General features: G+C 36.8%; 1 protein-coding gene across 13 annotated transcripts in view; it reads left to right on the plus strand.

The window, feature by feature from the left end:
• The window catches only part of tjp1a (tight junction protein 1a), a 105590-nt gene that overhangs the window by 76239 nt on the left and 11703 nt on the right, over window positions 1-17648 (plus strand). For 8 of the 13 annotated variants that reach the window (XM_042727642.1, XM_042727645.1, XM_042727646.1 and 5 more), the window contains 15 exons: window positions 973-1138; window positions 1343-1478; window positions 4123-4158; window positions 6586-6716; window positions 7987-8092; window positions 8247-8397; window positions 10713-10821; window positions 11337-11556; window positions 11778-11962; window positions 12600-12695; window positions 12915-12941; window positions 13872-13954; window positions 14104-14314; window positions 15421-15521; window positions 16637-16975. In XM_042727642.1, the coding sequence (XP_042583576.1) occupies window positions 973-1138; window positions 1343-1478; window positions 4123-4158; window positions 6586-6716; window positions 7987-8092; window positions 8247-8397; window positions 10713-10821; window positions 11337-11556; window positions 11778-11962; window positions 12600-12695; window positions 12915-12941; window positions 13872-13954; window positions 14104-14314; window positions 15421-15521; window positions 16637-16975 (2097 nt within the window). The remainder of the gene's footprint in view (window positions 1-972; window positions 1139-1342; window positions 1479-4122; window positions 4159-6585; window positions 6717-7986; window positions 8093-8246; window positions 8398-10712; window positions 10822-11336; window positions 11557-11777; window positions 11963-12599; window positions 12696-12914; window positions 12942-13871; window positions 13955-14103; window positions 14315-15420; window positions 15522-16636; window positions 16976-17648) is intronic. The other 5 variants (XM_042727647.1, XM_042727648.1, XM_042727654.1 and 2 more) reach the window with 3 other exon arrangements.

Here is a 17648-nt window from a genome sequence, read left to right on the forward strand (position 1 = left end):
CTAACACCAAGTTATTAATTGTTTAATTAGGGAAATTACTTGACATTTCCATGTGAGTTTATGAGCCGTCATCAGCTAAATGAGGCTAGAGCTTACTGAGTGGAACAGAGCGTATCCCAGAGAGCACTGGAGTGAGACTGCAGGGCATAGAGCACAAAGCCAGAAGACTTTTTGCAAATCTCTGCAAATGGAAAATCAGGGACAGCATAGTTTTATTATATTTATTTATTTATTATTATTTTTTTGCTGCTGCATATATAGTACCATGCATTTTTTTTTTTTTTAAAGAAATTATTTTATTTAGCAAGGATACATTAAACTGTTCAAAAGAGGCATTTCAAATCAGTTCTATTCCTTTTAACTTTGTTTATCAGTTCATCACAGAATCCTGAAAAAAATGTTTTCACATTGTAGCACCAGCACCACTGTTTTCATCTTTGATAATTATAAGAATCAAATGATAAGCACCAAATCATCATAGTAGATTGATTTCTGATGGATTCTGTGATACTGAATGGCTGGTAAAAATTCAGCTTTGCATCACATAAATAACACTTTTATATTACATTTTAAAGTATATAAAAAAAAAACACATTTGTTTTAAACAGTAATAGTGTTTTCTAATATTAATGTTTTGTGTGTTTTAAATCAAAATAAATTTAGCCTTAGTGAGGAGTCACAAGAGACTTCTTTCCAAAAAATTACAAAAATCATGCTGACATTAACAACTTTTGAACAGTAGTGTATATTGTTGGTTTATTTGCATGTTGCTGTCTGCAGGGTTAATCAGAGGGCTAGGAGAGATTATAATTTAAAAATGGTTAATTTATGAACATAATTTATACCTGGCTTATATTATTTGATCAGACCCTTGTCATTTTTAAGATGTATTATGCAAAATGGCAGGCTTATGTATCCATAGTGCATCCACAAAATGGTGTTCTTTCTGTTCTCCCTCTCCTCTTCATGTAGATCAATGGCACAGTGACTGAGAATCTGTCTTTGATAGACGCAAAGAAGCTTATAGAGCGATCGAAAGGCAAGCTGAAAATGGTGGTGCAGAGAGATGAGAGGGGGACACTCCTAAACATTCCAGATATGGACGATAGCATTCCCTCAGCTAATTCAGACAGAGATGGTGAGATAATCCTAGTTAAAAATGTACATCTGAAAAGAATCTAAGATTAGATTTAAGGTCAGACATTAATTTAAGACTTTATATTTTGCATCATGTTCATTACATAGCTTTCTTGTCCTTTTTATTTTCCTTTTTTTGTCTTTTTCTAAAAGTAAGTCAACTTGGACTAAATTCAAACTTGGAGATCATGATTTGTTTCAACAGACATTTCAGAAATTCATTCACTGACATCAGATCATTCCCATGAGCGCACCCGTCGCAGTCGATCCCGTTCCCCCGACAAACGCTCAGAGCCCTCCGACATCTCCAGCCACTCTCCACAGCAGATGAGCAACGGCAGGTAAGAGACATCAGAAATGCTTACTTTAACCAAACAAAACCTCCTCAAGTTTCAAATATCCCTTCACTTTTCCATTAGTGCCCCTTAATTCACACCCATGGTTAACGTCACGCTATGGATTGTCTCACTGCTGGTCACATCTCAGCTACTAGCAGGTTCAGATGTCAGCTAGAGCAGTAAAGCTGCATCGATCTGCCTAATGACAGAAGAGTGCTCTGATTGATTACTGGTCCTAAGAGATATTTTAAGGTACTCCTGAGCCTGCTTTAAATGTTATTATTAATCGTATGAATCAGAATAATCAGTGAAGCAGATAGGATTGATTTGCACACTTACAGCTTTAAGAAATATTACACTTACTGTCACTGATTTGTATTTGTGTGAAATATATTTTTTTTTTCTCTTCGTTTTCTTTTGCTTGCAGTCACAGGAGAGTGTAAGTGTTGGTCATAGTGCAGTGAGCTGGCTGACCCTAACTCAGTTTGACACAACAGTAGAGCTGAGCTCATGTAGCTGTCTTAACTAACGTAGTAGATGTGTTCTAGCACTGTAGACGTGAGAAGTGTTGACAGCAAGTGGTCTGATGATTTCTTTCAGTGTTCTTTGTGTGTATGTTTGTATAAGAGACAATGAAGTACAAGAATCAGTGTTTGGATATCTGTTGTATGATGCTATAGACTAGTAAAAATCTCAAAGGTTTGGACATATGAAGCTTGTCTCATATACCATATAGTTTATGTATGTGTGTGCGTGCGGAGTAATTTTAGCATAGCAAATGTGTCAAATTAGTTAAGTTAAAAAAAATCTAGAGGCAACTTGTTGTCAAATAACTTTACTGTGACTAGTTTAATTTATCACCTGAGAACATGACATGGCAAGTTTATTTACTGGAAGTAAGGTAAACTGGCTTGGTGCATCACAAATATAATGTATATGCATACATAAACACTAGTCCTTTACCAAAAATTATTGTGGTAACCACAGTTTTTACCAAAATATGTAGTAGTTGTTGTTTTTTATCTGTTTTATGATTTGAGTCTCAGTAATATCTTTATCTTCATTTTGATGTGATTAATTGTTCAATTAAAAGTTGATTGATTAATCAGAGTTTCACATAATTCATGTGATTTTAAAATGGATAGACAGCCCTAAATAAAACTGGATGTTATCTTTATTTTTATTTGTTTTATTTTTGTATTTACTCCACTATGTCTTTGTTTTTTTTATGTTATGTTTTTTTGGCGTGGTACTTTTTTTAAGTTGTTGATTTTTGTAAGTGGTGGATGGGGGCCAAAGGAAATGTTTGTAGATAAGATGGAAGTAAGACAGAAAGAGCACGAGACGGTGTTTCCAGGAGACTGTGAGTATGTAAAGAGACAAGGATGAAAAAGATGATAATGTCACAAGGTGCCGGTCCTTTCCCAGAGGATACGCCATTTTTCATGGCATTAAAGCAGCTGCTCGCTACATCCCACATCCCCACACTGCCGCAGGCTGTATTTTAATGAAATTTCACACCCCACGTCCCCACACATCCTCCACCTGTCTGTCTACAGCAGCAGCTCACTTAATATCTGAACTCAGATTACACCTCATTATCGTCTCTCTCACCTCAACAAGACACTGATGCCTTTCAAGTCTCAGAAAACTGCCACAGCTGTAGCAATTTCTAGCGTGTGTGAGTGTGTACATAGTCTGCTTTGCACATGTGGACAGTGTCTGTAATATTTGTAGAATCATTGATCTCCACTGAATGATATTGAATATAAAGATGCTTGAGCTAAAGTCAGTTCAGTTTTTATTTTAATTTTTCAGTTTAATTTTATGGCACATTTCTTATTGTTCCAATTCCAAAGCAGATTTACAAAAAAAGATTACAGTGCCTAGCAAGACCCCCAGTAAAGTCAAACTTGATAATGGCAAGGAAAACTCCCTAAGATAAGTATGAAACCTTGGATGGAACTAAGACTTGCACATATTTAAACATATTTTTTTTTAATGGATGCATTAAATTGATCAAAAGTGAAAGTAAAGACATTCATGATGGTACAAAAGAGTTCAAATAAATGCTGTTCTTCTGAGCTTTCTATTCTGCAAAAAATCCTGAAAAATGTATTGCAGGTTTTCAACATTGATAATGTTTCTTGATGTTGATGTTAATGTTTCTTGAGCATGAAATCTGCAATGATTTCTAACGGATCATGTGACACTAAAGACTGGAATAATGGCTGGTAATTCAGCAAAGACAATTCATAATATATATTTAAATAGAAGTTATTGTTTAAATATTTCACAATATTGCTGTTTTTAATGTATTATTGATAAAAGCCTTGCAATACAGTTATTACTAAACAATTATTAATGTGAACTGATTTAATCAAGCCACATTGTATAAACATAAACTGGCTCGTCTCTCTTCACTATCTGGATGATTAACAGGACTGGGCAACATGGGAATGCTCTAGGGTCCTCCTTCAGCACCACTACAAAAATGGATGGTCTCAAAAGTATTTTACTGGACTTGGACTGCTGGATTTGGAGGCATTTTGGGGGATGATGAACCTGTTTGTCAGTGAGCCAGGTTAATATCTCAGAGCCATGCATCACTCACTCGCTGTTGAATAACTGCTCTGTCTCTACACAGGCTGAGGGGCTCTTTTCTCACCAGAATGCTCCCGCTGTAAGTGCTGTGCTCTGTACACAGTGGATAGTTTTTGTAGATTAAGTCTGAGTGCATGGATATTAGGTTGATTTGTTGTTTGTGAATGTGTTTTTTGTACAGTTTTGTCATAGTCATTTTAATGTGTGGGTCCTGTGTTCTATATGGACAGTTTAGTTTGTAAAATGCACTTTTAATGCATTTGATGTGGTGCATTACAATGTGCTTGTAGTGAAATTAGCATGCATTCTGTCACGTTGAGCTGGTAGCGCAGAGGCAACTAGCTCTGTATGTATGTGTGTGTGTTTGTGGAAACTGCCAGTGGGTGTCAAGGCTGTTATGCAGAAATGGGCCTGAATTCATTTTCCTGCATGTGTGTTCATTAACCTTGGCACACAAGAGACAACACAATTCCCTCTGAAATTTGCATCACCAGATGAGTTTTTCTGCACTGTACAAGCTACAGAGATGCACTCTCTCTCCTCTGTCTGAGCTGTCAGCTTTTTAATCTATCTCCTCTACATAAAGTTTCTCAAGAGTACTTAAGTGTGTTGATTCAGTGTTGTTTCTGTGTTAGGTTATAGGGTAGGCAAGTTTATTTATATAGCCTGGATTTACATCCCATACACAATGGTAATTCAGAGTGCTCTACAGAAGCGTAATGTAGAAAATAAGAAGTAATCAGCTTAAATTCAATGATTTAAAACTGCTTGGGGAAAGAAAGATTAACCTATATGAATCGGTTAAATGGATTAAATCAATTAAAATCAAGAAGAAACAAAAGGAAAGAAAAACTAAAAATAAGACAAATTTTAATTAAACAATGGATTAATTTGTGTATATGTATGCGTTAGTATTTTGTGTATATTTTAAATTTTAAAATAATGTGTTAATGAATAATTTTAAATGAAAGATTAACCCATTTTTTATGTTCTTAAGATATTCTGGAAGCTGGATCCAGCTGTGTGTGGCGTAATAACCACTGTGTTTGCAGTGAGCAGTCTGTATTTTTTGCAGACTCAAACGTGGTGATGTAATAGGTTTTCTAGATTTATAGCCTGTTCTATTTTGCATATTTACAAAATAACTTCACCTGTTGTAATTATACGTAAAACAAACAATATTTTCCTACTTGTATTAGAAATACCAGTTTAATGACTTTTCTTGCTGTATAATCTCAAGAAAATAGTCACAAGAAAAGTGTTCATTTCGGAAAAAAAGTGTTTTTATACACATAATATATATAATTTATATACACACTATTAAAAGGGGTTATTTTTATAGAGGTTCAATGCACAAATGCACATAGAAGCATTTCAGTGAGATTGTAACAGGTCACATGAGAAACAAACGCAGGAGAATGTGAGTGGAGGATTTAGCCTGTGTGTGATTGATGTGTTAGTACAGAGAAAACCAACAGAGCAAAGGAGAGCCTGGGATTTATGTAGGCCTTTGTGTGTGTGCGTGTGTCTGTGTGCGGCAGTGTATTATTGCGCATGTCCAGGACATAAGAGATTTAAGATAAAGTACACTGCTAGGCAACAAGGACAAGGTCTCTTTTTTTTTTTGTTCTGACAAAATGTAATTTCTCGGCAGAAATTTGTTTGTTTTTACTGATTCAGCTAGCACAATAATGCTAATTGTTGATTGAAGAGAAAAATTAATATTTCAGGTGCGGTCTGTTTCCTGTCTGAGTCATACTGTACCAGCCATGTGACTCTAAAATCTGCCCATAATTCTAGAGTGCAGTCCTGATCCTAAACTCATCATACACTTCTTCAGCTTTCTGTGTCTGTACACATCCAGAAATTAGAATGTGCAACAGAGAGAAGTTGTGATGCCTCAAAGCATTTTACATATCTGTGAGTTGTGTTCATGTTTACAGTTTTAAAAGAAGCTCTAGTATCTGTCCTAATTTTTAGCAAGAGAAAAATTAAGCAGTCTGACCTAAAGCACTGCCATCTGGTGCTGTCTAATGAGCAATCTTTATCTCTGCTGTTTTCAAGTATTGTTGTGTTCATGATCCTTCTGTTTTGTTTCTATTCAGCATTTATTTTTTACACACTCTTCCTTCAGGATGCGCTCATATTCAAATAGAACAAATATAATGTCTGACTTGTCCTCAGAAACTTGTATATGTGCTGATCAAAATCTTATCAACCAATGTTTTTGAGGTCTTTAGTAACTTGCCGAACAGGAAATAATATTTATGTGTTTGATAGTGTTTTTCAGTATCTAGCCTATCTTTTAGCTGTTTATGCATGTAACAAGGTGATTACAAATAAGTGGTCATTTAATACACACATAAAAATAATCTTTGCCTTATACAGTGTAGCCTAAAATCTTGATTTTGTAAAATAAAGTTAATGTCCATGTTATTTGTCAACTACTTACGACAAATCCAGGCTCAGTTTGTAACTGTGTGCTTTTTTTGTTTTGTTTCTGTAGCCACAGGAGTCGCGAGGAAGAGCGCATCTCCAAACCAGCGGCGGTATCCACTCCAGTTAAGATGACGGAAGATGCCCTTCTGGTTCCACCCACAGAACAGCCCGGGGACAAACAGATCCCTCCACTGCCAGGTTGGACTGTCACCTCCAGACTTTCAACTGTCCTTCTGTCTTTACTTCTGCTCTCCTTTTGACTCATCTCCCTTAGTCCAGTGGCGTGTGGCAACTTTTTATATGATGTGGCAATTTTACCTTGTTGTTTTATTTTTTTTTTTTGGAGTCCAATGTAAATGCATGTTTCTTTTCCATGAGTTGTTTACTAAATTGGCACATGAAACAATTTATCGAGCACATTGATCAAGCAACCAATGCTACAATATTTTTGCATGTTTAAGTTAACAGTTTAAGTCATGTTCTCATGTTTCTAAACATTTTTAGATGACTTCTAATTAGGGATGCTCATTTTAACCAGTTAACCATTAACCGACCATAAGAATTTTGAATATTTTATACAATCGGTTAAACAGTTTCTAAAGTGATCAAAAATCAAAAGGATAAGCAATGCAGATTTATTTTCACAGTCGCCTTTGCTCATATTTACCAAGGGTGCCAATATTAGTGGAGGGCACTGTATGTAGCCTAGCTTTATTATGTTTTTCTCTGCTCGCAGAAGCGCTGCAGGTGTGTGATGTGATATGATGACCATGTGAATTTAATCCCCGGAAAACACATGATAGTATTTTTAACGGGTCACAGACACTTTTCCTTTTTAATTTATTTAAATTTAAATTTAAAATAATCTTGTCTGTTAACGGTTAATAATCGGTTAATGAGTTTCGTTTAGGAGAAATAAACAAAATGAACATCCCTATTTCTAATAAAATAATAGCAACAGTATTAGACACAAATTTTGCCTCTTTTATATAGTACTACAAACTCCACAAACTTTTGTGATGTCCATCAATTTCCACTGATTGACTTTTTTTTTTTACATAAAAGAAAGGTATTTTTGATTTGGTAGAGTATTCAATGCTCTCTTTAATGTGACTGTTCAACTATATTTTACAGTGAGGCAAAATAATGTAATTTACATAATATTTGTGTGTATATAAAACAGCGTGTAAGCCAATGTTCTTCCTCACCTCCTTGGGGAAAACGCCCATCTTGTTCCTACTCCTACTCCCACCTTTCCACTGATCAAAATCAGACCTCTTCTCTCCTCTAGCTGTCTCTCTGTACTGTGCTGCTGTTTACTCCATTCTGTTCTGGAATGCCTCAATCTGACCTAACTTCGGTTTGGTTCTGCGTGTTCTTTTTGTGCTGATTTATCACCTGTTTAGAGCCTTTTCTTGAAATATGTTTATTACATCATGGTCAGAGTCTAACCGAAATGTGTGTTTAGAGCCGAAACCAGTGTATGCACAACCTGGGCAACCTGATGTTGACCTGCCAGTCAGCCCCTCTGACGCCCCTGTGCCCAGTGTCACTCATGATGACAGCATCCTCCGGTCAGTGTTGTTGTATATTCTGTACTCGCATTGTGCTCCCAAGTGCCTTTTCTAGTGACTTGAATTTACTAGCAAAGTAAAATTTCTGTATTATTGTACAGATGCATGTGTACAGATAATTAAAAACTAAGCCAGTTTTATTCTCTGTTACCAGGCCTAGTATGAAGCTGGTGAAATTTAAGAAAGGTGAAAGTGTAGGATTGAGGCTGGCAGGAGGAAATGATGTGGGGATCTTTGTTGCTGGTGTGCTGGAAGACAGTCCTGCTGCAAAGGAAGGCCTGGAGGAGGGAGACCAGATACTCAGGGTGAGGACTGTCTTTAACATTCACCACTATATACAAGTAACATCTTTAAAGGCTTTAAAAGTGAGGTCTTACGATATGGATCTAGCATCAGTTTTAAGACCTGTAAGACCTACGTTCATCTTCAAAACACAGATATTTTTGATGAAATCTGAGAGCTTTCTTTCCCTGCATAAACAGCAACACAGCCTGCACTCTTTCAAGGCCCAGAGAGGTAGTAAAGACATTGATAAAATAGTCCAAGTGACATCAATGGTTTAACCATAATTTTATGAAGCTACAACAATACATTTTTTGCACTAAGAAAACCAAAATAATGACTTTATTCAACTATTTCTTCTCTTCCATGCCTGTCTTCATTGTGCGTTTTCAAGAGTACCACAACACATTCCTTTGCTTGTAAACAAGGTGTAGCACATCCAGGTTTCATCAGAACAATTGCAAAATTATAATCGTAATGTTTTGTCATTTGAGAAATTTACTTTTGCATTTCAGGTATTGCACTTTCACAAGTTAGCACAAATCAATGGACACATTAATTGTTCTTTTGTACTGATTTATGCTAGGCTTTTTATTATGTAATTTAATACCAAAGACTTATGCAGTCTCTCTGTCTACATTATGAAAACAGCTAAAACAAATGAAAAATATTATAACAGTGAAATTAGTAATTCCAAATGGCAATAGCCAATTTCTCTGTTAATACAACAGTGGTTGAGTAAGTGCATGTATTCAGTGATAACAATCGCAAACAATACAGTGAAGATCTCATGACAGAACACAGACTGGCTGAGTGACACTGTCATTTAGATCGCTAAACTCCAGCTTGTTTGACGTGTTTTCAGATCATCAGCGGGGGCACTTCCGCAATGAGATTTGCTTAAAATAAGTAAAACACCGGGCAGAAAATGTATCAATTTAACAGTGAAGCTCTGATTCGGGGATTAGAACTCTTGATATCTGGCAACCGCTAGCGTAGTAGAGGCATGGGGAGCAGTCCGCAATAACATTTTGTCTCCTTTTTTGACCAAAAAATTGTTTTTTGGTAACGTTTTTATCTTTTTGAATTGCATTTAAATTGCATTGATATAGTCTTAGTTATCATTTATTGACCTTATTATCATCTTCGTCTCGTCTTATGTCATGGGAAAAAACTCGTCAACGAACATTTATCGTCATAGTCTTTGTTTATGAAATTAACACTAGTCAGAAAGCTCTCGGATTTCATCAAAAAATATCTTAATTTGTGTTATGATAAAAAATATCATTAATTTGTGTTCAATTTGATGAACTGCCCCTGTAAGGATCAATATTTTGTCCTGCTAGTGTTTGCCTAGTTAAAGCTGAAATGTGTAGAATTTTGTTAAAAATAACAAAATGTCATAAAAGTAAATTAATTTAGCTAACATTAAAAAAAATATTTTTTTCTTTTATTTTATAATATATACTCAAATTTCAAACAATTTGGAGCCAAACTGTCATTCTTTCAGTTCTATTTGTTGCCTTTAAATCTACATTTTGAAATCATTGACATTCATTGTGTGAAAACATCACATTTGCAGCAGATACAGTAGCATGCTTAATCATATCAAAGAAATCTTAAGAAAGCATGTGTTTTAATTTATTTATTTTTTTTTCTACTGAACAGCTGCTGTTGACTAATCTCCATGCTGTAACACGGTGTAACATCCCACTTTTTCTCAGAAAAATATGCAGACACTGTGTGACCCCTGTGGCTGTGGGCAAAAATAATCATGACACACTCCTGCTCTGACTCAGTGCCTGTCTCTCCTCTGTTTCCAGCTTTCCTTTGTTTAGCCTTCGGCCGCACAATGGCGTTCATTGTTTAACTCAAGCCTCCAGTGGTCTTATGCTATTGTCAGTTGCTATGTGTAATACAGAGACTCTAAGTCAGGCTCATTTAGAGTTGTTTACCACTGAGCACATTTTAATGATACATGGATAGTTTTGTTTCTCTCCCACACAAGTCCCAGAGCAGTATGCGTACTGTACACACGCGTGTATGAAAGTTCCCGCCCCTGCTGCACAAACACACACTCCTCAGATTCCAGGCCCTGCCCCACAGCGAGACTCCCAGCTCATTGTTTTTCCCTTTCCATTTTGTCAGAGGTGACTGCATGTTCACCTCTACTCTAGATTGTGATTTTAAGATAAAGTAGAAACAGAAAAGGTGGATTTTCTCTCTCTCTCCTTCTCTTTATTTCTCTTTCCACTGTCAATAAACAGTGTATTGTTAAAAGTATTTCACCGCAGAGATCTAAAGCCTGTTTTCTTCTTGCACGCCCTCCTGATAATAGGTTAACAATGTTGACTTTGCAAACATCATTCGTGAGGAAGCAGTGCTGTTCCTGCTCGATCTGCCCAGAGGTGAAGAGGTCACCATCCTGGCTCAGAGGAAGAAAGATGGTGAGCAGATGCATACGCTTTTCACCTATTGGTCTTTTTTGCCTGTGTTTTTTGCCTATGTTTATTTTTTTCTTTTTGATTCCAAGATTCTTATCGTATTATATATTTGAATGTTTTAATGTCTTATTTTATGTTTTTATGTGTATCTTCAGTTGCTTTATTAGGCCCCTTGGAATTTTGCTGAGGCCCCTTAGTGGGCTCCAGCCTCCTCAATTTGAATTGACATTTTATGTCCATTTCTTTATTTATTTGGTAAGTACTTCTATAATAAGTGGGATAATGCACTATCCGCCAGTTATTAAAGGTGATATAAGACCCTTCTGCTTCACATTGGGGGCACGATCACCTTATCTGTCTTTATTTTAATAATTTCAGCCTGACTGTGTTATCCCTTTCTTATATAACTTGCTTTGTTGTTTAGTTAAGTAAAATTCTTTCATTCTAAGAAAAATGTTATTATAAAGCTATTCCTCATCACTTCCTGTTGACCATCTAATTTATGCCATGTTCTCTAGTGTACCGGCGGATAGTGGAGTCTGATGTGGGCGACTCCTTCTACATCAGAACACACTTTGAGTATGAGAAAGAGTCTCCATATGGGCTGAGCTTTAATAAGGGAGAGGTGTTCAGAGTGGTAGACACCCTCTACAACGGCAAACTGGGCTCCTGGCTGGCCATCCGCATTGGGAAAAACCACCAGGAGGTGGAAAGAGGCATCATTCCCAACAAGAACAGGTTATCACTCAGTCAAGCACCAGCAGTACACAAACACCTGCTGTAGACATTATATTCAGAGTATACAGATTAGTAGATCATACTGTATATAGATTACTATAAATGTTCCTTTTTTTAATATTCTGTATTGCATGGCTATCTCTATACAGGTCTATAATCCTTGAGAGAATCAAAATTAAATATATTTTTAACTAAAGCTTGTTCTGCCATCTTCTCGTCAGGGCGGAGCAGTTATCAAGCGTACAGTATACACTCCCCAAAACTACAGGCGGTGACCGAGCTGACTTCTGGAGGTTCAGAGGTCTGCGCAGTTCAAAGAGGAACCTGCGGAAGAGCAGAGAAGATCTGTCAGCTCAGCCTGTTCAGACCAAGTTCCCTGCGTATGAGAGGGTGGTTCTTAGAGAAGGTATGTCTGTATCTTAGAGAAGGATGCACAATATATCAGTTATTAGGCGATATTAGAGAATTTAATTTATTATTGCTTTTTTGTAATTTATGGGTATCAATATTGGATGCATATTGATAATGATATTGTTAATGTAATAGTTTATGCTAATTTCCCCCCTTTTTTTTACAATTTAAATGACCTTTTCCTCTATCTAATGAGCACTTAAATTTACATTTAAAACACTAATAATTTAATAATACAAATTTCAAAAAGAATATATATTTTTTCATGCTGTATATAATAATATTCTGACATCTAAATTCAATTATATTTAAAATGCATTTAAATTAGTTTTATTTTTAATTTATTTAGACATAGCATAGAACTTGACAACACTTCATTTTAAGGTGTACTTACTATTATAATAACAAAAAATTATTCATTATTACATGCAAGTAACCCTAAGCCAAACCCTAAGTACATGTATTACTCATTAATTAATATAACTCAGTACTTAAATGTATAATTACACTGGAACAAGGACACCTTAAAATAAACTGTAACCTAGAACTTAACTATCGGTCATTCAGTAATCTGATAATAGCTATTTCTGTTTTGTTTAAACTATACCAGAGCTGTCTTTTTCTCATTGTAGCTGGGTTCCTGAGACCTGTTGTGATCTTCGGGCCGATCGCAGATGTGGCACGAGATAAACTGGGGAGAGAGGTGCCTGACCTGTTTGAGCTTGCAAGTGAGTGTCCATTTGTTAACACACATGCCTTGATAAGACTCAGCACTTCAATTTTCTAATCCACCTACCTGTGCAGCATACTTGAACAGTCACACTTGAGCAGTCCTGCTCTCCAGTTTCAGTAGTGCATTTAAAATTCAGCTTGTAAACTGATTACATGAGTGGCCACTGGCTTTATTTACATAACATTGTTCCTGTATGACTGTATTTGCTTTTCAGAGACACAGCACCCAGATGGAAGGGAAAGTACGTTGCATACAGTAGTCACATCAGCTCACTCCATCAGTAACCATAGTTACTAGAGGCTGTGCATTATTATGGCATCCCTTATTTTAGTTACACCAAATCGACACGGCTTGGAATGTTAACGATGAAAAAAATCCAAGATGTGTTCATGCTATCGACAGCTCCAACCCCCCAACCCTTCAGTCATGCTTGAAAGGAGATGAAGGCACATTGCTCATTGATTTCCCCCATCCCAAGCACCTGCTTCCTGTGTTACTTTGTGATTCTTTGGGCTTTTTTGTGTTTCTTTTTTGCTGAAAAGACTTCCTGTAGTTGCTGCTATTTTAGAACCACGATATAGTAAAGGATACAGATGCAGGCAGATCCTGTCTTACAGGAATCGTTCACCCAAAAATGAAATATCTATTATCATCATTTACTCACCATTGGTCCCCATTGACTTTAGAGAGATTTTAGAGAGAAGGAGAGAAATTTTCTTTTTGATTGGAATAATATAAGGAAAAATAAATGATGCTAGAATATTCATTTTTGGGTGAACTGTCTCAATAATGTATTGATGTCAGGGGCCATCAGTGGCTCCTAAAGTTCAAAACACACTAGCTTTACCCTCTTCTAGTTGCACTCTTTAATGTTAAATGTTCTTCAGATATTCCAGACCTGTGGTGTACAGATGCTCCTCCACTTGATTTAATGAATATTCATATTTGGATATCTGTAGTAAATGAATATGCATCGCACCACATTGATGTTACACATATGGAACAGTCTGCAGGTGCTCATATATTGTGTATGCGGGTGCATGTGCACATCCATGTTGAATTGCCTCCTCACTGTATGCTTTTGAGGGGTGAAGATGCTGAGGTGCTGCATGAGAGGGGGCACAGGAAGTATATGAGGGCGCTACTATGCATTATGTTTTCTCTTGTGTAGAGAGTGAACCCAGAGATGCCGGCACTGACCAGCGCAGCTCGGGGATCATACGCCTTCACACTATCAAACAGATAATCGACCGGGTGAGATCTCACTCACACATACAAAAGCACAAAATGCTATGCATGAACGCACTATCTCTGAATTGCACTACTGCCTCCTGCAGGTGGATTGTGGTACAGCATGTTATATAGCTGGACACTTGAGAGGTGTCTTTGTATGTGTTTTGCAGGACAAACATGCAGTGTTGGACATTACTCCTAACGCAGTGGATCGGCTGAACTATGCTCAGTGGTATCCTATCGTGGTGTTCCTGAATCCTGACAGTAAGCAGGGTGTGAAGAACATGAGAACCAGACTGTGTCCTGAGTCTAGGAAGAGTGCCAGGAAACTCCATGAGCGTGCACTTAAACTGAGAAAGCACAACCACCACCTATTCACAGGTAAACACAGATGTTTTAAGGTTGTGTTTTCTTTATTGTAAAAAAAAAAATTGGAAAAGACTGAGAGACAGTGAGGATTGGTTCACATGAAAAGCAGACCCTTGTTCCCAAAGCTTGATGGTATAAATATAGTACCTATAGACCCAGAGATGAAGGAGTGAGGCAGTTTATAATAACACAGCAACACTGACCACATCTTGCAACATTTCTGCACATGTACACACAGTAGTGATGTCCGATTCATGAATGAATCGCTCTCAGAATGAGCCACATTCTGCTAAACAAAAGAGCAATGTAAAGAGTTTGTAAGATTAATAGACTGTAAGTGACTTGAAAAATAGAACATATATACACACACAAACTGTATAATCTGTTTCATAAAAATGATTTATGTATCTTATGAACAGTGATAAATAGTTAAACTAGTTAGTATACCTAAACTAGTTATTTTAAATATAATAATAAAAAATAAAAAAACACCTAAAATGTCACTCACATTCTTTTAATTGAAGACATTTTGGGAACTCTTTTGATTGAAGTGTCTTGTGTCTGTTAAAATGAATCCAGAGTTCCAAATGAACCAGTTTGCTAAAATGAATCAAACACATACTACTCCACATCACACACACACACACACACACACACACACACACTGTGACCACTTTAATGTGAATTTAAAAATGTGGTTCACAGTAATAACTTATACATCACATTAAATTTCATGATGGGTCACATTTAGCAGCCTGGCTGCTATCTCAAGTTTTAGTCGTAACTTTTATGGAAGTATTTAGACGAGCACACTGTATCTGGCTGAGCTCTATAATAGCTGTTGTTTTATAGCATTCCTCATTTGTTAATCACTTTGAATAAAGGCCTCTCATAAATGTAAATGTAACAGGGCAGAAAGATCACTCAGTTGTAAAGTGAAAGTATCCAACAGTGATCCACCTTTTGATGAATTAATGAGCACATAAACGAATGATGTTGCATGCTGTGTGCAGCGGACTTGTTTACCTTTTTAGCGAAAAAGTTGTTTTTACAAAAACCTGACTCAGCTGGATTCTCTTGAGTGATTTGATGTCTTCCTTCCTGTGACTGTCCTCTAGCAACCATTAACATGAACAACATGAATGATGGCTGGTATGGAGCACTGAAGGAGACCATTCAGCAGCAACAGAACCAGCTGGTGTGGGTCTCAGAGGGCAAGGTGAGTTTCAGCAAACTTTTCCACAGCGGATGCTTGAGGTTTCAGGGACAGGATTCATTTGTGGTTGTCTGGTTTCTTGGTTCCATGTTTATATTTACAGAGCATTATTTGTTAGCCATGCATCTGTTCTTGTAGTCACAACATTTATGTTGACCACTGCATGGTTCATTTGATCAACATCTGTTCTTCCTCTCTTCCTCCCAGTGGACTGAGTTTTCACCATAATGAGGTTAAACTCATGAAATATTTACCAGAAACCTGATATATTTCACTCTAAAAAATTAGGTGTTGACGCTTTTTGCAAAATGATTTTCACAATAATGAAGCACACCCCCTCCATTCTTAATGTCGTATTGAGAAAAAACGTCTCACATTCTTAATAGTGTAAAGCAAAAAATAAAAGAGATTCTCATTCATATAACAGTGATGTTACTGTTAACTAAATCTATTAAAAGTGGTTTCCATTAATTGAAATAATCCTTTTATAATAATGCCTTAATTGAAATAATGCTTTAATGTTTTATTTGAAATAAAAATATTTGATGAAAAAAAGACATTACTAAAAAGAGAGAATAATAAAATGATTGAAGCTGAAACTGAAAAGCTAAATATAATCTTAAAATATAAAAGCTAACTATAATTTAAAAGTATTTAAAATTTTTTTTTTACTTATATTATTTATACTATATTAACACTCTCTCATATTCTTATTATGGTAATGTAGAAAAAGACTGTGATTTAAATTGTACTTATAAATCATTAAAGTATTTGGAGAACTGTCTTTACTTTTAAAGCAGTATTGTTTTACCAATATTGTAAGAAATTACAATAGTATCACGAAATAATCATACATGAAAAAATATAAATAGAGACAGTAGAACATTAATAATTGATGGTTAAAATATATTCTAAGTAAATTTTGGTTATCCTGAATATTATGTTAAAATGTGGAAAAATCTCAATTGTAGGCTTTATTTTTCATGCAAAATATAATTTTGTGAGTCTATCCAGTATCCACTATTTGTTCACCCTTTCATCTCTCTCTACATGTTGTTCTCTCCTCTTCCTCTCTCTCTGATTGAATTCTTTGGATCTTGTGCTCTCGATCTCTGCAGGCGGATGGCGCACCTGACGATGATCTGGATCTTCACGATGACCGTCTGTCCTATGTATCTGCCCCTGGTAGTGAGTACAGTATGTACAGCACGGACAGCCGTCACACCTCAGACTACGAGGACACTGACACAGAGGGCGGAGCCTACACGGACCAGGAACTAGACGAGACCCTGAACGACGAGGTTGGACCGCCCATTGAACCAGCCATCACTCGCTCCTCAGAGCCCGTCCGTGAGGACCCGCCCGTCATCCAGGAACCCCCTGGATACGGAGGGTACCAGCCCGAACCGCTGAACCGCATCGACCCCGCAGGGTTCAAGGCCCCTGCACCTCAGCAGGTAGCGTTTCTGCGAGCCATTCGCCTTCCCTGTTGTCTGGAGGCCGTGGTGTGCGTGAGAAAAGTGTTCTAGCGGCGCTGTGGAAGGACGAGTGCTTTAAAACCGTATCATTGCAGTACTAGAGAAATGACAATGACCAAGTTATAATTGTTGCCACGTATTTATTATATGTATTTGTGAGCGTGTAGTTGTGTGGAAGTCTGTGTGTGTGTGTGTGTGTGTGTGTGTGTGTGTGTGTGTGTGTGTGTGAATGTGGCAAATATGGCTTGGCTGTTCTACTTCACATAGATGCCGTGACTCTTATCTCAGTACGATCACAGTGGAGATGGAAGTGAGAACATTGTATCTTTAAGTATGTGAAATGATTGTCCCATCCTTGTGGTCTAGCTGTCCTCTTGCTGTCATTACCAGAAAGTATTATGTGCATGATGGATTTACAGTGTTAAATATATTACTGTGAATGTATTTATCTATATGGGTCCAGTGGCCACTATGATATCCAAAGTGTCTTAGTTCTTGTATTACAAGAGAGCCAAAACATTGTACTGTACTGTAGAATTAAACTGACATCAGACTTAACGTGAAAACAGAACCTTGTCCAGCTGCAAATTATTATATGACATGGTTCCCAGAGTCAACCTATTCTGCATGTTAGTGGGATGTTCCTAGTTCA

The sequence above is a fragment of the Cyprinus carpio genome, chromosome B7 (genome assembly GCF_018340385.1).
Source record: "Cyprinus carpio isolate SPL01 chromosome B7, ASM1834038v1, whole genome shotgun sequence".
Taxonomy (NCBI): domain Eukaryota; kingdom Metazoa; phylum Chordata; class Actinopteri; order Cypriniformes; family Cyprinidae; genus Cyprinus; species Cyprinus carpio.